Source organism: Pelodiscus sinensis, chromosome 16 (assembly GCF_049634645.1).
Source record: "Pelodiscus sinensis isolate JC-2024 chromosome 16, ASM4963464v1, whole genome shotgun sequence".
Lineage (NCBI taxonomy): Eukaryota > Metazoa > Chordata > Testudines > Trionychidae > Pelodiscus > Pelodiscus sinensis.
In genome coordinates, this window is record NC_134726.1 from 17,942,583 (window position 1) to 17,968,565 (window position 25,983).

At 40.3% G+C, this 25,983-nt stretch overlaps 1 protein-coding gene across 1 annotated transcript in view; it reads left to right on the forward strand.

Annotated features, from left to right (window-relative positions):
• RRN3 (RNA polymerase I transcription factor RRN3) overlaps positions 1-24,070 on the forward strand; it is a 32,834-nt gene extending 8,764 nt beyond the window's left edge. Inside the window, exons 7-18 of the mRNA XM_075899359.1 lie at positions 136-199; positions 2,352-2,421; positions 8,773-8,871; positions 9,831-9,926; positions 12,241-12,373; positions 14,174-14,304; positions 15,233-15,363; positions 16,994-17,178; positions 19,013-19,121; positions 19,628-19,780; positions 21,732-21,819; positions 23,679-24,070. Coding sequence (XP_075755474.1) covers positions 136-199; positions 2,352-2,421; positions 8,773-8,871; positions 9,831-9,926; positions 12,241-12,373; positions 14,174-14,304; positions 15,233-15,363; positions 16,994-17,178; positions 19,013-19,121; positions 19,628-19,780; positions 21,732-21,819; positions 23,679-23,837 — 1,418 coding nt within the window. The 3' untranslated portion in view covers positions 23,838-24,070. The remainder of the gene's footprint in view (positions 1-135; positions 200-2,351; positions 2,422-8,772; positions 8,872-9,830; positions 9,927-12,240; positions 12,374-14,173; positions 14,305-15,232; positions 15,364-16,993; positions 17,179-19,012; positions 19,122-19,627; positions 19,781-21,731; positions 21,820-23,678) is intronic.
• Positions 24,071-25,983: the final 1,913 nt, after the last annotated feature.

Sequence of the window (25,983 nt, forward strand, 5' to 3'; positions counted from 1 at the left end):
TAAATGTAATTTCTGCATTGAACTATAAAGCTTGGGTAGCTAACCGAATGTATTTATGCTGACTTGTAGAGTTGCCCCTTGCATGTAACTTGATAAAAGAAATAATTCATTACAATTCTTTTTTTATTTTTATAGCTCTTTCTGGAAATTTTAACACATGTCATAGAGCACTGCAAACTGTAGCCAAATATGTTCCTTCGTAAGTATATCAATCCAGTTTTGTATGTTCTTTTTGTCAATGCAAAGCTTTGTTTCACCAATCGGTGAATGTAAACTAGTTGACTGAGCAAAGCAAGGTTTAACTTGCAACTTTATGGTGTTTGCTTGTCTGTAACACAGTAACTTGAGAATGCTATATCCAATCAATTCCTGTGTTTCATGGACTGCTCTAGGCATCAGTAGCCACAAACCTTATTGTGGTTGATGCAAATCACAACACTAGAAAAGCCTGACTCAGAGGAATATCATGGCTCCAAAACTTCCTGGTGCTGCAGGCATAGGAATCTCTCTGATGCCTAAACATATGAGAGGCAGCATCTTGACTGTCCGCATACGGTGATTGTCTGTCTGTAGTCTAGATTCTTAATAGAAATAAGAGCCTTTCAGGGAGGGGTTGTAGGAAGAGAGTGGTGGAGCGATGCGAGAAATGAGAACCCAGAGATGGAAAGGGCAAACGTGCAAGTGTGGGGAAGAAAAGCAGCATGCACTAGATGAGGGTGTAGAAGTTCTTGGGGAATCAAGAAGTGTGAGGAGTTAGAGGATGGTAATGGGGGAAACAGAGACCCTAAGGGGAGCATTGGTTGGGAATTGGACTTGACGATTGGGGAAAAACAGGCTTAGGGAGGTGGGTGGAGAGTAGAACAAGAAATTGGGGGTTGGCAAGTGATGGTGATGAGGGAAGTAAGGGCCTAACATGGGAACTGTATGGGTGGGCAGGTGTGGAAGCAGGGACTGCTGGGGGGGGAGTGGAAAAGGGAAGGGGGAAAGCAGGGTCCTGGAAAGACTAGTGGGGAGAACAGAAATCCTGCCATGAGAATAGATTGGGGAGTGCACACAGTTCTCCTAGAATGTGATAGAGGAGAGAATATGGGGCATAGAGCACCCTGGACATGGTGGGGGAAGACCAGGGAGACGCTGAGCAAAGCCGCGGAGGACCCGGGGCCGGACCCGCGGCGCTTCCAGCTGATCTGGAAGCGCCGCGGGTCCGGCCCGGGTCCTCCGCCGCTTTGCTCAGCGTCTCCCTGGTTTGCAGACCAGGGAGATGCTGAGCAAAGCCGCGGAGGACCCGGGCCGGACCGTGGCGCTGATCTGGAAGCGCTGCGGTCCGGCCCGGGTCCTCCGCCGCTTTGCTCCGCGGCTCCCTGGTCTGCTGGGGGGGAGGAGGGGGTGGGACGCAGCTAGTGTCCCCCCCCCCCCCCCCCCCCCCCAGCAGACCAGGGAGACGTGGAGCAAAGCCCGGGGCCTGTGGTAGAGCAGGTGGGGCGCTGCCGGTTGGTCCCACAGCACCGCTCCTTGGCGCTACTGGACCAATCTGGAAGCACCCCAGCTGCTCTGCCCCAGGAGTCCTGATTCAGCCACTGCTGATCAGTTTCAGCAGCGGCTGACTTGGGGACGCCTGGGGTTCTTAAGTTGAATCTGTATGTAAGTCGGAACTGGTGTCCAGATTCAGCCGCTGTTGAAACTGATCAGTTTCAGCAGCGGCTGAATCTGGACGCCAGTTCCGACTTACATACAGATTCAACTTAAGAACAAACCTACAGTCCCTATCTTGTACGTAACCCGGGGACTGCCTGTAGAAGGTTGCAGTTGTGTGTAATGGTAGTTTGTGAAACTTTGGTCCTTGAGCCATCACCACTTGGAAGCGGGGCTCATTCAAAAGGGAGATGTTGGAGAGCAACTGCTCTGTGCAGCCTGGCCTCCCTGCTTATCTCAGTTGGGTTTCCACATGGAAGTCTCCTGGATAAACAGGGAGGCCAGGCTGCACAGAGCAGTTGCTCTCCAACATCTCCCTTCAAATAACAGATTCTGACAGCTTAACGTTAATACTGGAGGAGCTTCTGTGGAATTAAGCAATGGAAGAGTCTGCTCTCTAACTTTTTTTTCCACTCTTGCCCTCAAGATAATGCGGGGAACTTTTGATTTTATACAAAAATAACACTTTTTTTGTGGAAGGTTATAGAATACATTAATGTCCTATGCAAACAGCTTGTACAATTTGTTATTCTACAGTTGTGAAAATAACATTCTCTTAAAAAGGCTTGTTCCAAACTTCACTCGTAAAAAGAGTCAATTCGTGCACTTACTGTTTCTTCTGTTTTGTTTAAAAGATTTCTGTATTTTCCTTATTACAGAACACCACAGTTTCTCATGCCGATACTTGTGGGAAACTTTCCTTTCATTAATAAATCAGAAAGAACGCTGGTAAGAACAGTCAAACTATGTATATCTTTAAAATGTGTAAGTAGTAGAAAATACTATAGTTCGGCATGTTGATACATTGCATAGTCTAATATATGTGCTTTACTGCTCACTGTAGCAAATAATGTTATTTTAATACCATTAAGTAATTTCAACAAAAGCAATACTTTTTCTGTAGATGCTTTATTGACACTGAGAGGAGAATCCAGTAGTATCCCAATACTTTACAAGATCTTGTTTTCAGTTGCTTAAAACTTTAACCATTTGGCCTGAAATTTTCTTTCTGGGTGCCTGCCTCGGAGTAATCTTTGTGTCTCTGTCTCTCTTTTTGTAATTCTTGAAAATTTCAGCCAAAACAGTTGAGTTATTTCTGAGAATGAGGTGTGGGGAAAATAAGTTTTTGTCCATGTTAAAACCTCCTGGTTCTTTGAAAACCTCTATCATCCCTATTCTTTGGAGCAAGGCCTTGACCTGAGGAGTTGGGGGTTGGGAGCTAACTTTTTATCAGTGTTCTGCCGCTTGCCATCCTAAAATCCCTTTAAGTTGTGTAGCTGCACACCTGCGGCAAGTAGTGATGCCTCTCCTCCCTGGACCTGCAACTTCTGTCCTGGCCCAAGCCACAGCAGGATCTGCCATGGTCAAGAGAGAGGACAGGTGTGTCCCAGCCCCAGTTGGACCTGCTGGACATGCATGAAGAGTGCCTCCCGCTGCTCCCGCTTTGGTGCCTCTCGCGCGCGGCCTGACCCTCTCCCCTCCTCATTCAGTTCCTCACTTACCGCACTCGGTTATGGACAGAGCTCTTTTTTCTCCTCAGACTTTCATTCTCCTCACAGAGATATATTTATATTTAAGTTTTATAAGTTATATTTACCTTTTCCTTCAGGCGTTTTCTTGTAACTGTTTGTCTTTTAGATTTTTTTTTTTTTTTTTTTTTTTTAAATACAAGAACTATCAGTTCTGAATGTAGTTGCTAGCAGTGCTGGCATCCCTCCCCTTGTTTAAAAAAATAAACTAAAATAAAGGGGAGGGGGCAAAAGAAGATAAAAGGAAGTGGAGAGTGACAATCTCAGCAATTGAGACTTTAACAACGCTCGAGCCTTACACAGACTCCATAATGCCGAGCTTGCCAGGCTTTAAGAAATGTGAGACATACCACAAGCCAATGCCTGTATCAGACTTAAACTTCGGACTTAAACTTCTTTCTAGACTGTCACATGAGACCTCCTGTTGAGAATATGGCGACTTGTCCACTCACGTTCCTTCTAATGAAGGTGCTATTCTTGACAGCTATTACCTCAGCAAGGAGAGTTTAGTGAGATAGGACCCCTGATGGTTAGACCACCATATACAATTTTCATCAAGGACAAAGTGACCTTGTGACTGCCCCCAACATTTCTACCCAAGGTCAGCACGGAATTCCATGTCAATGAGCCCATAGAATTACCAGCATTTTTTCCTAAACCTCATGCATCCCCCAGGGACACTATGCTCCATACCCTGGACATTCGCAGAATGCGGGCTTTTTCTATAGACAGGATGCAGTCATTCCAGAAGTCCTCATGCCTCTTCATATCCATCGCAGCACATTCGAAGGGCACACCAATTTCCATTCAACGTATCTCCAAATGGATATCATCATGTATACTGAAGTGCCATTCCCTCCACAACAAACCATTTATAGTGCCACCAAGGACACATTCCATCCGTGCTACTGCAATCTCCATGACTTTCCTAAGCAACGTGGCTCTTAAGGATATTTACTGAGCAGCCACGTGGTCATCGGACCACACCTTTCCAGGCATTCCTCTATAATGACTCAACTGGCAACTGATACGGCAGTGGCTACAGTGGTGCTGTCTTCAGCCACCAACCAGTGACTCTGATTCCCACCATCCACGTTGAGTACTGCTTTGTAGTTACCAACAGGGACATCACCTGAAGAAGAGAAGGAAGATACCCTGTTCAGTAATGACTGTTCTTTGAGATGTGTGCCCCCATGGGTGCTCCACGACCTTGCCTTCTTCCCCTGTACTCAGAAAAACTCTGGTCATTTGAAGAAGTGGGCTATGCCCACGAAAGCTCATGATACCATCTACATGTTTTATTAGCCTTTAAAGTGCTACCAGACTATTTGTTGTTTTTTCAAGTTTATTCTTCTGCTGTTAGCAAATATCTGCGAAACCCACTGGAAGAGTGTCACGGCCCCCTCTAGCATTGGTCCACATAGACTATGATAGTCTGCCAACTGTTACCATTTATTGTTCGCTCAAGTGGCAGAGGTGTGCTGTTGACCTCCCGCATGGTGTCTGTGTGATGCCACATGATGGAATTTGGGTGGTTGTTTTTTTCAGTTTGCTTTTTTTAAAAGCTTGGGAAGTTACACACAAGAACTATGTTAAAGGTTACAAAGTCAAGCACTCAATAGTTAGTATAAACCAGTATTAAAATTGTTTGTGCAAACTTAATTTCAGTCCTTTATGCATCTGCTTTATGGTACATTCTTTAATCTTTTTTCCCCCGGATTATTGCCTTAGTCGTTGCACAGTATGAATCAGGGTTCTGTAGTGAAAGAGACTGTTGTCTGTAGAACTCCAGCTTTTTTTTCCCAGAAGTTGGAAACTATGTAGTCAATGAAGCAGGGGATTCCAAGAAGGTAGAGAACAGTCTCATGATGAAGGCAGTTGAATGCTAGCCTAGATAATTGGATTCTCTCCTTCTGTCACAGAGTTCCAGTGTGATACTAGGCAAGTCAGTTAAACCAAACTTTTCAGATAGTCACTAATTGTGCATTCTTCATTTTTTGGGTACCCAACATGATACCTTTGTGTTTGAATTTCAGAAGTGCTGAGCATTCACAGTAACAACTGTAGTTATTAGGAGCTATGCCACGGGCAGGCGAGACCTGGCCCGTGAGCTGAAGCAGCCCCATGCCACTGTTCCTGAGGCTCTCTGCTTCAGGCAGTGGGGGGGGGGGGGGGGGGAAGAGGAGGCTTGGTGTGTTGCCCTTGCCCCTGAGCAAAAATCTCGGCTCCCGTTGGCCAGTTTCCAATCAGTAAGAGCTGAGGGTATGTCTACACTACCCCCCCTAGTTCGAACTAGGGGGGTAATGTATGCATACCGAACTTGCTAATGAAGCCCGGGATTTGAATTTCCCGGGCTTCATTAGCATAAAGCCGGTGCCGCCATTTTTAAAAGCTGGCTGGTGCGAACCCCATGCCGCGCGGCTACACGCGGCACAGGGTTCGCACCAGCCGGCTTCTAAAAATGGCGGCGCCGGCTTTATGCTATAATGAAGCCCAGGAAATTCAAATCCCGGGCTTCATTAGCAAGCTCGGTATGCATACATTACCCCCCTAGTTCGAACTAGGGGGGTAGTGTAGACATACCCTGAGAGATTTTGCTGGGGACAGTGCTCCAAGCTTTATCCTCTCCCTCCCTCCCCCAACCCAGCATAGAATGCCAAAGGGAGCAGCCAGCCATTTTGAGCAGCATGAGACTCTGGCAGGCAGAGATTTTAGTTGGCCAGATGTCCACTTATCATGGGTGTGGCCAATTTTTCTGCAGTCCCATAAAGTTTGTTTACAGCCACCAACCCTGCCTCTCAATATAATGCTGCTAGAAAATATTGACCTCCTGTGGTTTGGCAAATTCTCTGGTTTGGCACAAGTCAGGTCCTGAGAGTGCTTGAGAGGTTCAACCTGTATTGAATAGCTGTTTATTAAATGAACATTATGTGCACTGAATGAGGCTGGAATTGTTGGGAAAAATGGATGTGGTCATGTAAGTAAAGGTTGAATCATAAAGCATATGGATAATAGTGTTCTAGTGTTTCATAACTTTTTGGTGCTTGACTTTGCAATCTTAAAAATTTTCTTTTAATGTAGTTTTGTGTGCAAAATACATTTATTTGACTCTTACCAAGTGGGGGTTAAAAACAGCAGGACACTCTGAACTCATCTATTTCAAAAGAACGACCATACCGTATTGGACCAAAGGTCCATCTAGCCCAGTATCTGGTCCTCCAACAGTGGCCAATACATGGTGCCCCAGAGGAAATAAACAGAACAGGTAATCATCAAGTGATCCATTCCTTGCTACCCAATCCTGCTTCTGACAAACAGAGGCTAGGTTCACCGTTCCTGCCTATTCTGGCTAATAGCCATTGATGGACCTATCACCCATGAATTTATCTAGATCTTTTTTGAACCCTGCTATAGTCTTGGACTTTACAACATCCTCTGGCAAGGAGTTCTACAGGTTGTGGGCATTGTGTGAAGAAGTATTTCCTTTTGTTCGTTTTAAACCTATTACCTGTTATTTCATGTGGTGACCCTTAGTTCTTGTGTCAAGGGAAGGAGTAAATAACTTTTTTTTTAAATTCACTTTTTCTACACCAGTCATAATTTTATAGACTTCTGTCATATTCCCCCCTTAGTTGTCTCTTTTCAAAGCTGAAAAGTTCCAGACTTATTGATGTCTCCTTATATGGCAGCCATTCTATACCCCTAATATTTTTGTTGCCCTTTTCTGAACTTTTTTCAGTGCCAAGATTTTTTTTTATTTTTTTATTTTTATTTTTTTAGATGAGGTGACCACATCTCAATGCAATATTTTTAGTTGTGGGTATACCATGAATTTTTACAGAAGAAATAAGATATTGTCTGTCTTACTCTCTGTCCCTTTAACTATTCCTAACATTGCTTGCCTTTTTTAACTGCTGCTGCACATTAAGTGGATGTTTCCAGAGAACTATCCACAATTATTCCAATCTCTCCCTCTTGAGTGGTAACAGCTAATTTAATTCCCATCATTTTATGTGTATAGTTGGAAAACATAATACCACCCTGCATTACTTTTTATTTATCAACATTAAAATTCATTTGCCATTTTGTTGCCCACTCACTGGTTTTGTGATATCCTTTTGAAGGTCTTCATAGTCTGCTTTGGACTTAATTATTTTGAGCAGTTTTGTATCATCTTTAAATTTTGCCATCTGTTTACCCCTTTCTCCAGTTAATTTATGAATATGTTGAATAGGATTGATCCCAGTACAGACTGCTCTGGGACATCACCTCTCTCCATTCTGAAAACTGACCATTTATTCCTACTGTTTGTTTTCTGTCTTTTAACCACTTATCAATCAATGAGAGGAGCTCTCCTCTTATCCCATGACAGTTTATTTTGCTTAAAACCCTTTGGTGAGGGACGTTGTCAAAGGCTTTATGGAAATCTAAGTACAAATATATCCACTGGATCCCTCTTGTCCACATTCTTATTTACCCCCTTAAAGAATTCTAGTAGATTGATGAGGCATGACTTCTCCCCCATAAATTACGTTCATCTGTGTGTCTGACAATTCTGTTCTTTCTATAGTTTCAACCTATTTGTCTGGTACTGAAGTTAGATTTACTAGTCTGTAATTTCCAGGATCACCTCTAGAGCCCTTTTTTTGAAAACTGGCATCATGTTAACTCTCCTCTAGTCATTTGGTACAGAAGGTGATATAAAGGATAGGTTACAAACCACAGTTGTTAGTTCTGCAATTTCATATTTGTGTTCTTTCAGAACTTTTGGGTGAATGCCATCTGGTCTTGGTGACTTATTGCTATTTAGTTTATCAGTTTGTTCCAAATGCTCCTCTAATGACATCTCAATCTGGGACAATTCCTCAGATTTGTCACCTAAAAAGAACAGCTTAGCTTTGAGAATCTCCCCCCTATCCTCACCCTTGAAAACTGCTGCAAATAATTCATTTAATTTCTCTGTAATGACATTATGGTCCTTGAGTGCTTCTTTAGCATCTCGATTATCTAGTGGCCCCACTTGTTTTTTAGCAGCATTCCTGCTTTTGATGTACTTAAAAATATTGCTATTACTTTTTGAGTTTTTGGTAGCTGTTCTTCAGATTCCTTTTGGGCTTTCCTAATTATATTTTTACACTTCACAACACTTCACTCTCATAGATTTACTATTTTTTCAGTTTGTTCATAATGTAGGAATTGCAGTGACACAATTTCATTATTTCAGTTCACTTTAAGCAGATTTCACTTTTGAACATGTGCTGTTGAGATACACTTGGAAAAATAGTTATGAAAAAATTGGCAATTTACTGATGCCTTCATCTTCTTGTTTAAGAACATTGTTTGAATTATGTATTAGCTTGTTTTAGCAACTCTTTAGAAGTTAGGACAGAACTGTAAGTTGTTCAACATACACATCTGTTTCAAATCTTTTGATAAGTGGTATTTTGTGGTTCTGCATTTTTGTAGCTATACTTCTAGAATCTTTGAAAGAAATGACTGTCATTTAAAATTCAAGAGAAAAATTCATATTCATGATAATGTTGTGTTACAGGAATGTTATGTTCATAACCTGTTGCGAATTACCGTGTATCTTCCAACATTGAAGCTTGAAATTTTGGAACTTATTGTTGAAAAGCTATTAAAGTTAGATGTAAGTATAGAACTAAATAACTTCTAAAAACTTGCTGTCTCAAGTGCTAGCAGTGACATGATTCTTTTAATATTAGAACTCAACAGAAATTACACTCAGATAGGGTTCACGATCTTAAACTACACAAGCTGATAAATTGAAACCGAAGACCTGAAGCTCTGCCCTAAAAGTGTACAGTTGTTCTCAGATGTGGCAGCATATATGGTATACAACATTATCCCTTGCATGGAAATTCTATAGCATAGTCTTGAACATGCCAAAATAAGATATGGATTACAGGATTGAGAGAGTGGCACACATCACTAGAGACTAATTGAATTATATAGTGTTGCATCCACATCCTGGAGATTAGAATCTGGGATCAAGGACCCATCTTTATATACTTCTACTTTTCAAGTATTGAACACAGATGGATGATCTGTAATGTAGAAGGTTTTTGTGCATTAAAGTATTTTGATGTAAGAATTCACAGGTCTCCATTTTACAGCACCTCAATATAAATCAGTCTGTCAGGTTGTTAGTGATCTGTGGATTATCCTACTTTCCCCTGTAAATATTCCCAACTCCTGTTTGGTCAGGGATTCAGAGACCATTCAAAAATAGAACCTTTAGAATTTGTACAGTAATAATTGTTGACCACATGTCCTGATACTAGATCTCCTTTTCTGCAACCAGGAAATTGAGTTAGTGAGTCAGTTTTATGTATGTAGCCACCAGATCATGCCTGAAGTCTTTTTGCTACCCCAACCCTTTGAAAATTAGGAAAATATAGTTCCTGGAAGTTTTAAAAAGTTTATACTGTGTGTTAATATAGTCGGGTTTTTTAAAGCATACATTCCTAAACTCTATTAATGATGACATAGATATCTGACTTAAAGAAAACAGTGTGGTTACATTTTCTTGCACCAAAGGTTTCATTTTAAAAAAACTGATTTTTTTTCTCTTAATTCTAACTACAGGTAAGTGCCCCCCGACAAGATATTGAGGATGCTGAAGAAACTGCTAATAATTCTGACAGCAAAGAAAAAACCACAGAGGAAGGACTCTTTGACATGGTTGGCCATCTAATAATTATAAAAATGAATGTTTTTATATTTAAAAAAATTAAAAGACACATAAGAGTCATTAATTTTGTTTGTAAAGTGGCAATGAGGTACAAACTTGCTTCGTTATAACTAGGTTGTAAATGAACTGCTAAGAAATGTCCAAAACTTCAGTCAATTTGGGGATTTTAGCCTTGCAATATTTTAGTAAATGGAAAGTAATGACTCAAATGGAATTTGGCCAGGATCCTAGCACATGGGTTAACAATACAGCTGATTGGAAACAATTACATGAAACATTTTGTCAGAATTTGCAACTTTATCATCTACAAGGACCATGTTGATTTTTTTGACAAAATCCCACTGAAAACCAGACAGCTTGTTTGTCTTTGTTAAACAGCCCAGGCTCCTGACACATTGGCAGCCCCCTAGATGACTGACAGAACTCTGATCTTGGCATCCTGAGATCTTAAAGTGTTCAGTTCCCTAGCTCCACAACAGTCTACCAAACCAGCTGTCATGGTACTGGGATTTCCAGGGTCCTTGACTACAGAGCAATCTCCCAAGCAGGCTGTCCTGGAGTAAGAGCTTCCAAACTGTCCACCTGGTTGCTTGTCAAGACTTCTAGCAGTTCTTTCATGGAAAAATTTGAAAATGTTTCTTTTCATTCTAAATTGGAACAAAAACACATTTCAGAATCCTTTGCAAAATGGAATTATAGTAAAAACTCTTTTATCTGGCATGTTGGGGGCAAGTAGAGGTGCCCGTTAACTAAATAGTCTGGTTAACTGAGATTCACACTTTATCAATGGAATATGAATTTTCAAAGAATTAGAATATGATCAAATGAATCAAGTATAAAATAGTATACAGATACCATTCCATTGGATGATATAGAGCAACCCCCTCTGGCTCCATGCTTTGGGGCAGAACAGGGGCTTGGGGGAAAGGATGGGGATGGAACCAGGGGAGTGAAGGGGTGGAGTGGGGCAAGGCTTAGGGGAAGAGGTGAAGGGGGTGGAACAGGGGTAGAGGCTTGAGGTAAGAGGAAGGGATGGAGCAGGGGCAGGGCTTAGGGGAAGGAGTGAAGTGGGGGCTGGGCCTGGTGCAGATTTGAGGTCCTGCACTTCCCTTGGGATGGCGCTGATAGATACTCACCAATCCAGTAATAGTACTGTACTGCAGGGTGGATGGTTTCTTGAAACACTTAGGTGTTTACAGATAAGAGTTTTCTGTACAGTACATTATCTTATGACACGTCAGATCACTATGGGCAGTGCGTATTGTACGCACAGATCACTAAAAGTAGACTTAAATTAAATTATGTTAATTATAGTTTGTGTTTTCTTTGATTCAGAAATCTCTTAGGATCTTGTAGTGCCGTAAAGTAATCATTATCAACATCAATTATCATTGTAGATGTAGAAGGTGTAGGAGATTGGGCTGAATCTATAATGACCCTATGACATACCCTGGAAGATGCTTTTTGAATAAATTGCTGATTTCATCTCACTTGCCTTCTGAATCTTTTGTATAAAACTAAAATGCAAAATGTGCCATTTCATAACCTGCTGGGCAGTAGACAAGTCCTGGTTACTAAACTGAATGTGTATTGGGAGATATTAGAAATGCTGATTGAGTTTTCTGGTTAATTGAGTGCTGGATTACAGAGCTTTTACTATACCATTTTCCATCCAGTTCTAGTTAAGGTTGGACCCCTACATGAGAGAACAGTAAGGAACATAGGGCCTCAGCTTTGTCTTAGACTTGCTGAAAGTTGGTACCTCCAGCAGATACAGTTCCCCTAATGCTATGCTGTAGAATTGGAAGGAAAAGTTCTAGCTTCTGTTAAAATATCACTGAACATCTGGAAGCAAACCAGATAATTCATGTGAATTTTACTCCTATTAAAAAGTTATTACTAGTTTATGTGATGTACCATCAACACCTTAACATAAAGAATAAATATTTTAGGACAAGTTGATAATTATTAACTTATTCTCACTGTGTCAGAGATTTATTTACACCCAAAGCGGAATGGGGCTTACTCCAAAAATATGCACAACTACATTTAGAACCGATTACAGAGTAGTAGGTAATTGACTTAAGGCCATCATTAGTATAATATAGAAATATTTGTATATATTTGCTTCTAACTCTTATAACTAAGTCACACAAGAATTAATTACATAGTTGATGTGATTATTTTAAATTATGTTGGTAGTGCTAACCATATGACTTCCAACAGAAAAGGTATGTTTTAATTTATTTATTGTTACCATCTTTGTATAGTACATTAGAGCTCTTTAACTGTTTTATCTGACAGGAGGAGGATGAAGAAACAAAGGAGGACAAAGATGTTTTTAGGATTGACACGATGGCCCACCCACTAGCAGAGCGCTTGGATATTTTGATGAACATTCTGTTTTCTTATATTAAAGATATCTGCCATGTAGATGGTAATGTGCCTGAGCCTTTTGTTTTGTTAGTAATTAAATATAACTGTAAATGTTCTGCTAATGCAGGTCATTTCGAATTTGATTTTCCAGCTGTAAAATTCTTCTCCTAGCAAACTGACATAGGCTAGATTTTTTTTTCAAGCTTTAACAAATATCTGGTTGGCATAGCTATATTTGGACAATAAGGAAACTGCTCCTCCCCCAGTTCTGGTTTACTGCTGCTGGGAATGCTTTTATACCAGCTTCAGTTTAGAGTATAACTAATGAGACTGCTTGAAAGTAAAGTGTAGCAACTTGCTATACACCACCTGAGAATAGTTGAAGTGCTGTAGCAACAGTGTTCCGAGTACTCCACCATCCTGTTTCCAATCTGACATGTCCCCCATTTTGGAGGCCAAATGAGATGAAGTATAGGAGCCAACTGTGTTGTCTGAGGAATCTGGTGATTCCTTAGATGTGGAGAACCATTTCAACAACTTTGTGCTGCCAGACTGGCACAACGGGAAAGAACAGTGAAGAGAATCTGGTCCTTAATCTGTTGATTTGAGCCCCTTTCTCTTTTTCCTGTCTGAGCTTTTTTTTGTTTTTATTCAGTTGGCCCTATGTGTTATTTTTTCCTGCCCTACCTTGGATTTCTGTGGCATCTTGGTGCTATAAAATTTCTGTAATATCCTCAGTGCCTCCTTGCTTTTACTTAATGATTATTTTGATCATTAGAATGATAGATTATTTTATAGATATCCTGCAACCAACCACTCAGTTCAAATAATGAGAAATGCAGAAGAAATACAGTTGCATTTTTTCCTCTTGAAATTTATAACAAATATCTGAAAGGAACATTGGAAAGAAGAAAGCTATGGTGCTAAATCTCTAAATTATTGAGCAAGAAAGAATATTTAAAAATAAGATTTATTTTTTGTATTTCTCTAGTCTTAAACAGGGATACTGTGTGATAGGGATGTAAGAAAGTAGTCAATTAACCAGTAAGCAAAAGCTTATAAGTTAATGCTATAGACTACACGCATTCTCCCCACCCACTGCCACCAATACATTTTTAGCAGGCTGGCCAGCAGCCTGACTCAGTCCTGGCTCGGGCCGGGTCCAGGACCTACTCCCACTTTGCACTTAAAAGTGTATTGGGAGCCAGTCAGGCAGGCAGCCCAGCTCAGTTCCGGCTCATAAAAGGTCTGGGAGCTCAGCCCCCACCCTGGTCAGGGGCTGCTGCCTCCTTGTGCTGCTGCCTCTGTATCAGAGGCAGCAGCATGGGGCAACAGGCAGCTAGTCTGCGAGGGGAGCTGTTTTTTAAACCAGCTCCCCTGAGAGACCAGCTCCTGCTTGGCACCCCACGCTGCTGCCTCTGTATCAGAGGCAGCAGCGTGGAGTGACAGGGGGCTTCTCGGGAGTGGGGCCGGAATGCACTGGCTACCAGCCTCACTCCCAAGGACTATAGACTAGTCGACTAACCGATAAGAATTCATGAGGTTAATCGACTATTCAATTAACCGATATCTAACATCCTTACATTGTGACTTAGTTTCATAATCTGGCTGTTGTGCATAGCACTGTACTGCAGTATTTGCATATATGAGAGTTCTGGGGAATGTTTAAATCTAAACCTAAAAAAATTTCACTGAAATTCATATTGGGATGCATTTATCGTAATGCCGGGTTATAGACCCTAGTATTTGGAATGTAGTTTGTCTAGTAGTGTTCTTTTAAAATATTCACTTCAACTTTGTGAACAATTCAAGTGCCCTTATGACTGGAGAAGCTCCCCTTCCCTCCTTCTTTTTTGTGTAGGGAAGCTTGAAGTTAACAATACAAAGGACTTATATCGGGATCTGGTTACTGTCTTTGACAAGCTCATTTTGCCAACCCATGCTTCATGTCATGTACAGTATTTCATGTTTTACATCTGTAGCTTTAAATTGGTAAGTACAAGCATAGACTTCTTAAAGTGCACCTCTTCTATTATATCTGTTGCATGTTTTTATTTTGTTCCCCTAGCCAAAAAAGTTGTTTAACTGATATCCCAGTCACTCCAGATCATGCTGAAAAGGCATATTTTTTTATCCCTGTTCTCTTTACTTTTTTTCCTCCTTCCCAACCTTCACTACAAATTCTCCCATATAAATTGCTTATTCAATACTGTCTTAAACCACAAATTACTGGAATCTATTCAAAGTGACACAAGAAATACATTCACTGTTTACAAGAACCAGCTAGATCATTGAATCTGAGATACAGTGCAATACAGCTTCTTTTGCATGTATCAAAAAATGTCATCAAGATTGTGAATATATTCAGCTTCTCATTTTGAGTAGGGATGTAAAATCCAGTTTAACTGGCTAACCAGATAAAAACATTTAACTGATCAAAGGTAGGGCGGGGGGCACTCAATACGGGCCAGAGCAGCCCCTGTGCATGGCAGGCCCCAATCCATTAAGGTTGAAGCTTACTGATTAACCAGATAAACCTTCACATCCCTAATTTTGAGCAGGATTTTAATTACATTTAATCTGTTCCACTCCATCTCCTCAGATATTTCGTGTGCAATACACTGCTGAATCTGCTGGCAGATTTCCTGCACATAACAAAGTTCACACTTTGCTAGCACAATGTTAAAAAACAAAGTATGCAAATTCTCAAAGGAGATCCCTTTTAACATTTGTAGGAATATATTTTTTATTCTCTTCATATTCTTTTTTGTAGTTATACATTTTATAATAACATTTTGGTATTGAAAGGTGTTGTGTTTTTTTATACCAGTAATAAATGCACTGGTTTAAGAGTCTATGTTTACAGATGGCATCAGCACTAGGGTTAATAATTTGAATATGTATTTGTCTTGTTTTGCAGGGGTTTGCAGAAGCATTCTTAGAACACCTTTGGAAAAAATTGCAGAATCCAAATACTCCTGCATTGATCAGACAGACTTCTGGAAGTTACATTGGCAGCTTCTTGGCAAGGGCTAAATTTATTCCAATTGCGTAAGTAATGCTGCGAGATCATTTTAAATAATTTATACTTTGTGTATGGCAAAAATGAAGGATTTATGGCATGTATTAGATTTAAGTATGGAAAGATTATGTGCCAGTTTCCTTCCCCCAACTCTGCCAGAGAACCATAACTCTGAGCTAAAACGTCCTTATTGTTTGCCTTTTGGGAGTTTTCCAACAAGTTTCTTTTTATTTTTTTTATGGGATGTAGATTAATATCTGCTGGGTGAGAGTGAGGTAACCAAACACCAGATCTATCAGAGGTACTGCGAACCTGTAGTTCTCATTGACTTTGTTGGAACTGCAGGTGCTGATGTTCAGCCCCTAAACTCGTTTTTGAATATACATCTTCAGGTGTGGTAGGCATTGCACTAAGCTTCTGGGCAAATATTCCTATTCATTTCATAGATTAGTCTCTGTATTATGAGTGCTCAATAGGTAGATGAGTAGCTTTTTTGTGTGTGTGTGTGTGTGTGTGTGTGTGTGTGTTAATGTTACCCTGTCTTCAGGATTTCTGATGCTATTGTTAAAAGCAGTGGACTAAAGCCACACCTATATTTACACAGAAATTAGAATTAAGATATGCAACTCCAGCTTCGTCAGGGCTACTCAACTTTGGAAGCTCCGGGGGCCACAGTGATACTCACAGCACATGCCGAGGGCTGCAACTTAAATGTGGTTGCATATACATGCAAATATATGCAAATAACTTTTCACACCGACGGGCATGAATATAAAGATTAAGGCAAGACTACACAACACACAGGCACCATTTAAGTCACTTCTGCTGATATTAATAAAATGCATCATTTACCCAATTTCCACCCATATGACAGTACTTTTAATGAGCAATGACAGTGCAGGAATTTAACTACTAAAGTGCATATCAATAGAAGACTACTTTTTTGTTTTGGCTCCCACCTGCAGGCTGCATAAACCCAAACTGCACCGTGGGCCACAAACAGACGAGCCGCGGGCCACATGTGGCCCACGGGCACGTGTTGAGTGCCCTGAGCTACATTAATTGCGTAACTGGATTAGATGTACCTTAATTTGAATTTTGGCACTGTCTCCACAGCAAGAGATCAACAGGAGCAAACACTCCCATCAACTTCCTTTATTCCTTGCAATTCAAGGAGTACCAACATTGATGGGGGAACCCTCAGCATTCAATGTAGTGGGTCTTTACTAGACCCACTAAATCGAACTCCGGAAGATCGACTGCTGCAGCGTTAATCTTCCAGGCAAAGAAGATGTGGCCTTAATGATGAACCTAACTTGACATTGGAATCAGAAGATTTCTCTTGTTGTTTGTGCCTCACAGCTCAGACAAGATTTCCCAACATGTTATTTGGTGGGCCAGTTTGTAAGTGTCCTCTCATGGGCTCATCATTCCTCCCAATACTTTAATCTTCCTGATGCTTGGGGTTCTCAGTGTTGTTCTAAACAATTCAGTAACTGCTGGTACAGAGGACAAGGCTAACAGTAATCTACTAATTTATGAAATTATTTCTGTGCTTATTTGCATAAACAGTAAACACTACATTTCTTAAATATTTTAAAATATCTTTCATACGTGAGTTCAAATGGTGTTCTCATAGACCCTGTTCCTCCATTATAGTACAGTGAAAGCATGCATGGATCTGTTGGTTAACTGGCTGCACGTATACATTGACAATCAGGATGCGGGGACAAAAGCTTACTGTGATGTTGCTCTTCATGGACCTTTTTACTCCACGTGCCAGGCTGTGTTTTATGCTTTAATTTTTCGCCACAAGCAACTTTTGGATGGAAACTTAAGAAAAGGTGAGTGGGTTCAAAGTGTAAAGCAGAATTCATGTGCAAGCTCTAAAAATAATTAATTTTCTAATGATCATCTTGATTGCTAAATTACGGGAAGGTTAACTTGCTGTATTTTAAACAAAATGCATAAGACTTTGTATTTGTAATAGGGATGTAATAGACATTGATTAATAATAATAATAATAATAATTGATTAACTGATTATTTGATAAGCAAAAGCTTATCGGTTAATGCTAGAGACTACACGCATTTCCCTCCCCCATCCCTTGCCAATAAATTTTTTAGCAGGCTGGCCAGCAGCTCGATTCAGTCCTGGCTTGCGATGGGTCCAGTACCTACCGCTGCTGCAGCTCTGCATTTAAAGTGTATTAGGCTCTAGGTGGAAAGGAAATCCTGCTCAGTTCTAGCTCACGCCGGGTCTGGGAACTCAGACCCTCCCTAGACAGGGGCTAATGCCACCTGCTGCTGCCTCTGGATCAAAGACAGAAGCACGGGGCAACAGGCAGTTGGTCTGCAAGGGGAGCTAGTTTTTAAACTGGCTCCCCTCACAGATTAGCTTCCCCCTGGCAAGGGGCTCCTCAGCAGTGGGGCCAGGAGCGCACTGGCTGCCAGCCCCATCCCTGGGGACTATAGAATAGTCGACTAATCGATAAAAATTCATGAGGTTACTTGATTATTCATATTAAATAGTCCGATATTTAACCGATATTTAACATTCTTAATTTGTATTGGAATACAGAGCTAAATAACTTGCTTGTTAGCTAGTAAGAATCAGTGCAGATAAAGTCACTCAGCCAGACTCATGGCCCCACTAGTGGGTGCTCTGAGTTGTTTTACCAGTGCAAGTGACTTTAATTTGGTGGAGGGTTCCCCGGGTGGCACAGAGCTGATTTGGAGGGTCTGTTCCACCCCCTCAGTCACTGATGCCTGGAGTGTGGCTGGAGTGTCCTAACCTGATGATCCTGGCTGATGGAAGGATCATGTAAGACTGAGCAATGAGTATAAATTAGAACAACCTGCTGCTATTCTAACTTACATGGGGGGCTGGTCCAGAACTTGAAGATTTACTGATGAATAGTTCTATGTTAGAGTTAGGTGGCTTTTTCAATTGATTTCTTGATAGATTGGTCATAATTAAGCATCTGATGCATCTGAAACAGCATATTAAATATGGAATCCTGTTATATCACACATGCTATTTGTGTTTTCTACTTGCAGAATTCTGTTACTTGCTCTGTACAGACTTTTGTGCTCCACAGTTTTCTTGCATTTATCTTAAAATATTAGTAAAGTCTCATATAATGGAATGGCCTGACCAGGGAACATCCTTATTATATTTTTTCTCTCTACCTTCTTTAAATGTTCTGCAAGAGCTTCCCTTCTATACATGCAGCTGCTTGACCAGTTAACATCCCCAACTGTATCCCTAAATCATATGTTGCTCGATGCAGCCAAAACTGTGATCTTTTAATATTAATTCTGAAAAATCTTAATGCAGAATAATTTTAAAAAGTCACTCGAGAATTCCCACACTTTGTACCATGATCTGCACTTTATTTCCAGGTATTATCTGAACCAGGAGAAACATGACATTGCCCTAAGGTAGTAATAAGAAAGTGACATAAGGTTGGGAGTGTTCTAATGAACTCTGCTACTGACTTGCTGTAAGGCGCTAAGGAAAAGTCACTACTTTACAGATAGGGAAACAAAAAGTTGGGGTGATTTGTCAACTACTTTCCTGGGATTGTGAGACTAAGCTAAATCTGCTATGTTTTTAATATGGAAAAACACTGAATAAATCCTAAGTATTTATTTGTATACCATCCTTATTTTGAAGGTTTAGCATACCTGCAGAACTTAAATTTTGAACGCATAGTTATGTGTCAGCTAAATCCTCTGAAGATTTGCTTACCCTCCATTGTTAACTTGTTTGCTGCCATCACCAGGTATCTGTTTGTTTATTTTTTCAGTTTAAATTTTATGTGGAATATATCAATCTGGATGTATAATCATAATGTAGTATTTCAGAGACTTAACTTTTTTTGTGTGTATGTTTGTGTAATTACTGTAGACGACAGTATAATATACAGTATCCCCTACACTGTTGGCATATTACCTATATACTGAGCAGGACTGGTTTATAGCTAACCGATACAATTAAATCTTGTAGTTAAGTAGAGATGTTTCATTGCTTTGAGATAGTAAAGATTGCTATACTGTTTACAGTATATATACTCTGATGAGAGTAAATAGATGGGCTAGAAAGACTTCATTTATAAGCTCCATTTATTCTGATTGTATTGTTAACTCCTGCTGTCAGTCATAAAATGGACATTTGTGCTAGAATTTAGATATTTATGTAATACATTTCAATCCACTTTAATATCTTCTGAAATTATTTGTTTTCCCTTGAAGTTAGAGAAGCTTACACTTATCTGTGTTTTTGTTTAAGGAAATACCAGTTGGTGTTCTGCTACACCATTATTGAAAGAAACAACAGGCAATTTTTACCAGTCATCAGAAGCAGCAGTGGAGGCGATTCTGTACAGACTTGCACTAATCCTCTTGACAGTTTTTTCCCCTTTGATCCTTACATTCTCAAAAGGTACAGCTTTCAAATGCAAATAAACTAATTTCTGCCTTGCATAAAAGAAATTTGAAAACACATACTTACAGTGACTGTTCCTTTCTTCTAAAATATATCGTTGTATTGTAAGTCAAAACACTCTAGTTCTGCTTAAGTTGTTTTAATAGGACTGAGAATGTCAGAAGCTGGAGAACTGGAGTTAAGTGTACACCCTATAGATTTTGGGTCTGAGGTAGGGAAAATGGTCCATCCTCTCATACTGTATTTGTTAAACAAAAATTTGTCTGAAGTAATCTTTTATCTACCCTTCTTTAATGAGTCCCATTCATAATATTAGCAAACAAAAGGTCCTAGTGGTAGTTTCTTTATCTCTGGGATTGGTGCCATGTGCGAGGGGGCAACTGGTTTGTTTTCAGAGACTTTTTTTTATTCAGTAAATGAGCTGTTCTTGAAGTTCAATAGCCTGCAATGTTTGTATTCTTTTATCTATAAATATTTGTGTCCATGCGTTCTTTAACATACAAAGATAACCATCCTAACTTGTACAGAAAAATCTCTCTCTCTGCCCCCGGGCAGGATTAAAAAGAGAAGGAAACAAGAAAGAGAGAAAGAGGGAGAGAGAGGATCTGTGGGCCCGATCCTTATTTTTAAAGTTTACATGGACCTCCTGCAATTCTGTCACGGACGAACAGGGGTCTGCGGAACACAAGTTGGGAACCACTAGGCTACATCTTGCCTGCGGCTTGCCTTGATCTGGCTCATGAGGCCCTCCCACCTACTCTTCCTGCAGCAGAGAGCTGGCACTGGCGGGGGATGCTGTGGGCCAGATCAAGGCGAGTCACAGGCCGGATTTGGCCCACAAGCACTACTTGGCAGGAGAGAGGAAGTGGCTCCCTGCAGGCACTGCCTCCCCAACCTCCCATTCATCAGGAATCCTAGCCGATGGGAGCAGCAGAGGGAGCGGTGCCTGCAGGAAGCGTTGCAGCTCTGTTCGTTGCAGTGAATGAAGACACCTGTGCCCTCCTCATGGGATGCTGCATCAGGTGGGCACCCCAATCTCCTGCCCTGTCCTATGCAGACCCCACATCCCCAACCCACTCCTGCATGCCCCTCCCTTCCAGACCCTGCACCCCCACCATCAGGCCATTCCTGCATGCTATCTCCTGCCCAGACTCTACACCCCTACCCCCAGCTTTGTCTCTGGCAGCCCCCTCCCACCCACTGAACCCTCATTTTTAGCCCCAGCCCAGAGCCTGGGGGGGGGGCACAAAATTTACTAGTTTTGGGCCCCCAGAATTTATCCAGACTTGGGGATAAGTCCTGAGCCTTGGCATGACCCCCAGGGGGCTAGAGCTTGAGGGGAGTGGTTTTTTCCCCTCTCTCTCTGTTGAGGACCATGTGTGAGGGTTTTTTTGGGATTTTTCTCTCCTTTTCACGAGTGCCAGGTCAATGAAGGTTTGGTGGGTTCTTTTTGTTTGTTTTGTTTTAATTTTGCTTCTCACTTGTGTGTGGCCCCTGACTGATATTTCTGTGAGTCAGTGGCTCCCAAAGCTCAAAAAAGGCTCCCTACCCCTTCTCCAAAGGAACAAAAGTGTTGGACAGAAGTTCAGTAAATCCTGCGGGTAGGATTACATGCTAGAAGAAAATTATAGTTGGCTGTGTGAGCACTGTTTATACATTAAAATAAATAATTGAAAGATCTATGTTCTGTTCATGGTCCTACCACTGGCAGTCTCCTCAGGCAAACCTTTATGGTTTCTTTATGCATCATCTTACCATCTATGAAATGGAGATAATTTACCTACCATGGGAAGTGTTATTGGAATTAATCTGTAAAATGTATAAGATCCTTTGCAAGGCACTAGAGAAATGTAAGAATTTCAATATAAAAATTATATTCCTGGTTTATAACTTCTTGTGTGCAACTTTATTCAGCTTATTTATACTATACTGCAATTTATGTTTTCAGATCAAAGAAGATCATTGATCCTGTTTATCAGATTTGGGAAGAACTGAGTATGGAAGATCTTCAAGAGCTTAAGAAACCCTTTAAAAAGGTAACTCCTTCCTGTCAGAAGTCATCTGTGTGTGGGTTTTAAAAAAAAAATTATTTGTGGTTAAAAAAACAAATCTTAAATCCTGCATCAATTGATATTACGGAAACACTCCAATTTTTGGAGTAATTTTTTTTAAGGAAACCAGCACTGAATTATTATGAATTAACGAAGTTCTGTGTACATAGAAAATGCCTTATTTATCTAACTTAGGGTATGTCTACACTACCACCCTAGTTCGAACTAGGGTGGTTAATGTAGGCAACCGAAGTTGCAAATGAAGCCCGGGATTTGAATTTCCCGGGCTTCATTTGCATCTTGCCGGGTGCCGCCATTTTTAAATGTCCGCTAGTTCGGACTCCGTGCCCGCGGCTACACGCGGCACGGACTAGGTAGTTCGGTTCCACGAGGTGTACCGGTAGTTCGGAATAGGAAGCCTAATCCGTACTACCTAGTCCGTGCCGCGTGTAGCCGCGGGCACGGAGTCCGAACTAGCGGACATTTAAAAATGGCGGCGCCCGGCAAGATGCAAATGAAGCCCGGGAAATTCAAATCCCGGGCTTCATTTGCAACTTCGGTTGCCTACATTAACCACCCTAGTTCGAACTAGAGTGGTAGTGTAGACATACCCTTAGGAAGTATCATCATGGCTCCTAGGTAACTGTTTGATCTCTCCTTTTGTGGGTGTGTTAACAATTGTACTCTGATGCTAATACTATAGGCCAGTGGTGCACAACTGTTTTTCAACTGCGGCGGCTGCGTGGCACTTAGATGTGGGCAGCTGTGGGCTGGGCTTGGGGGTCGCGACCCATGGGCTGTGCACCACTGCTATAGGCCAATGACTGTGAATTGTCAAAAAGGTACAAGGATGTGATTGAAGGAGGAACTGACATGTGGGCTGTGAGTTAGAATGCTAGCACACATAGAGATCAGCATAGTATAAGAGATTTAGGGTTTTTTTTACTCATTAAACCCTTGTGGATGCCACTTACAGAGATGTTTTTGGATCTATTCTCACATTATATTTAAATTATTAAAGCTCCCCTCTGCCATGTCGATAATTCAGCATCTGCCTATATAAAGTATTCCTAGAACAGCTATCTCCACATTATCTAATTGATTCATAACCTTCTGCAACTCCTGTCTATGTACACTTTGCAATCTATATGTGGAATTGTCTTCCCATCTATTTGCCGAACAGGCACCTCTCTTCATTCAACTCCTTAAAACTGTGAGGCCCACAGACCCTGAACTTTTTAAAAAGAAAGTCCTCAGGACTTTCCCGATCAGCCAGAAACTTATGACTAAGCCTGAAAACTCTTTGTGGCAAGGACTGTATCTTTGTATGCTATACAGTACGTAGGACACTGTTAGTGCTATATGAATAATGCAGCAGTATTGCTGGTGTATATATGTATTGTGGTAATTGTCTGACTTGGTCTTGCTTTATCTGTTTAATTGGCAGAGTGTATTATTGTGACACTTGAATTATTTTAGAGTTTAATTAAAAACACATTTCTGGGTTTCAGTATTTTTTGCCAGAAGATAAAGCACATTTAGCAAATGAATACCAGAAAGGCCCAAATTACTTGGCCTTTTCTCCACTTGTCTAGACACATGTATCTCATGGTCAGACGTGCTTCTCTGTAGAGTGAAATCTATAAACTATGTTTTGAAGCAGAGACTGAGAACCTCACAAGAACGGCTTTATTTTCCTGGGCAAAATAATATACTCCCGTAAATCTCTTAAGATGTTCTGATAACTTTTTGTGGTGATGAAATTAAAACCTAAGGCTTTAAACTCTATTTAAGGTACTTTTATATCTTTGACTTCACTTGACATTTTTTTTCTCTTTGTGTAGCGTACAAATGAAGATGAAGATGACGACTTTCTGAAAGGAGAAACACCTCAAAATGATGGCATGGTTGGAATTACTCCAAATTCTTACGAATCAAATATTCTGAGCCCAGCGAGCAGTGTAGAATCCCCTCCAGTAACATATCTACAACGACACCTCTGACTTCAAAAATCAGAAATTAAGCAGAGCAAAACTATGTGCAATTTTCACTCTGTAAAGAGACTTTCTGAGTAACTTTCCAAACTGTGAAGGTTTACTTGTTTTGGTAATCATATTAAAGAAAAAAGACTCTATTTTTTTCTTAATTGTGGTTAGGTTTCTACAGAGATGTGTTCTAATTAATTTGATACATTCTAAAAAAGGCTAGAGAATAAACAACCATATTTTGCAATTTTCATATTGAAATAGTTTTTACATAATTTATAATTTTTCTTTACTAGTTTGGTTTAATTATGTTTTCTCTATAAGGATTTACACACTAAGTGAAATTCTGGCCCCTTTTATTGATTATAATGGGACTAACATTTCATTCTTAATGTTTAATTATGTTTTGTTTGGGTATGTGTTAAGTTATCTTTCTAATAAGTAAATAGGATGGGGAATTAGTGCTTGCATTCTTATTTCAGCTTGACATTGCCTCCGTCTGACCTTTGACAAAGTCATTTAGCTTCTTTTCCTCAGCTGATTCTATCTATGGATAGAGTGGAGGTACTTGGTAAAATAGATAAAAGATGAAAGGTGCTATTATCACTGTGTAAGAGTTTGTTGGAACAAACATGGCTTAAGTGTGAAAGATTAGACTTTCAGCACCTCAGAAAATTGTCAGTTTTGAAAGTGACATGAAAGCAGCTTAATGTGCAATCATATCATATGTAGTCAGTTGTTCAAGAAATGTGCAATGCTTTTGAGTTCTGTGGATGAAAAGGACTCTGAGGTAGGTATTTATTTTTGAAACTTGATATTTAAATGTGAACTGTGAAACTACAAAAAACCCCACTTTGTTTATAGAAAGGAAAAGATACAATTCTCCTCATGTGTCACTCCAGGTTATTTCTTTCCCCAAATAGTAGTTTTTGTTTTGCATAATTGGACTTTTAGGCAGGAGAGGTGTGAGTACATATGTAAATAATTACTGTAAAATTGACTCGAAATATCTGCACAGTATTTGATTACAAACACTTTTTAAAAAAAGTATGAGTTTATCCTGTTTGGAAATAGTATAATAAGTATTTTGGGGGCAAATTCTCATCTTACATCAGTGTACCTCCACTGGTCTGACCTTTTGTTTGGACTCTTAATTGTTAAATTTTCAAGATTTGAGCATAAGGTGGGAATTATAATAAACTTGACATATGGAGATACTTGCAAAACATAGATTTAGACATAAATAAATGGAATTCTGTATGTGGTCTAGCCACTGGAGGATGACACAGGATATAGTAGAATGGTTTTCAGAAGCACGTAATTTGGCATGTTACTTCTGAAAGACTGAAGTAGAGACTTTGTTTGACAGAAGGGCTTGGGGATGATAGGACAAAATTCATGTTTCTGTTTCTATATATGAACTGGGTTTTTTTGCGTTTTAAATCTCACCACTTCTGCTGTCATTACAGAACAATAAAAAGAAAATTGCAATTGAAATAATCTACCTTATCTCCCAACATGAACGTACTTGTCTTAAGCAAACATTTAGGATGATTCCAAAGTGATTAAAAAGTTTGTATTCTTCCTGATGACACCAATGGCTTTGTTAACATTCTCAACCACTGCTCAGTGAACTCAGATATAAGACTTTTTCCAAAACATATAATGCCTGCTTTTTCTTTTGGCTAACATTGCTGTATCTTAAACTTAAAAAACAACGGATGGTCTGGTAGCACTTTATAGACGAATAAAACATATAGATGGTATCATGAGCTTTCGTGGGCACAGCCCACTTCTTCAGATGACCGGAGTTTTGGGTTTAAGATTTGCAGACCCAAAATAAATAGGGGAGAAGGAAGAAAAAGGAAGGGAGCAGGAAACAAGGAGCAGAGGGTATGAAAATATTAAAGGGAAAAACAAGTAGGCAGAACTGGTAACCTATAAGTGCCTAAAGATTGGATAGTTAAAACAAACAGATAAGGATCATAGAATAGCAATTAGATAGGAAGGATACTAAAGCAAGAATCTACACAAAGAGCTGTTGGCACCTTCATGGAATGTTAGGTTGATAATGTCCTAGCCATCCGTCATCAGTGTGAGAATTGAATTTGTGGATGAATTGTAATTCCAACCCAACGCGCCTCTGTGTATTTGGCTTGTAGAA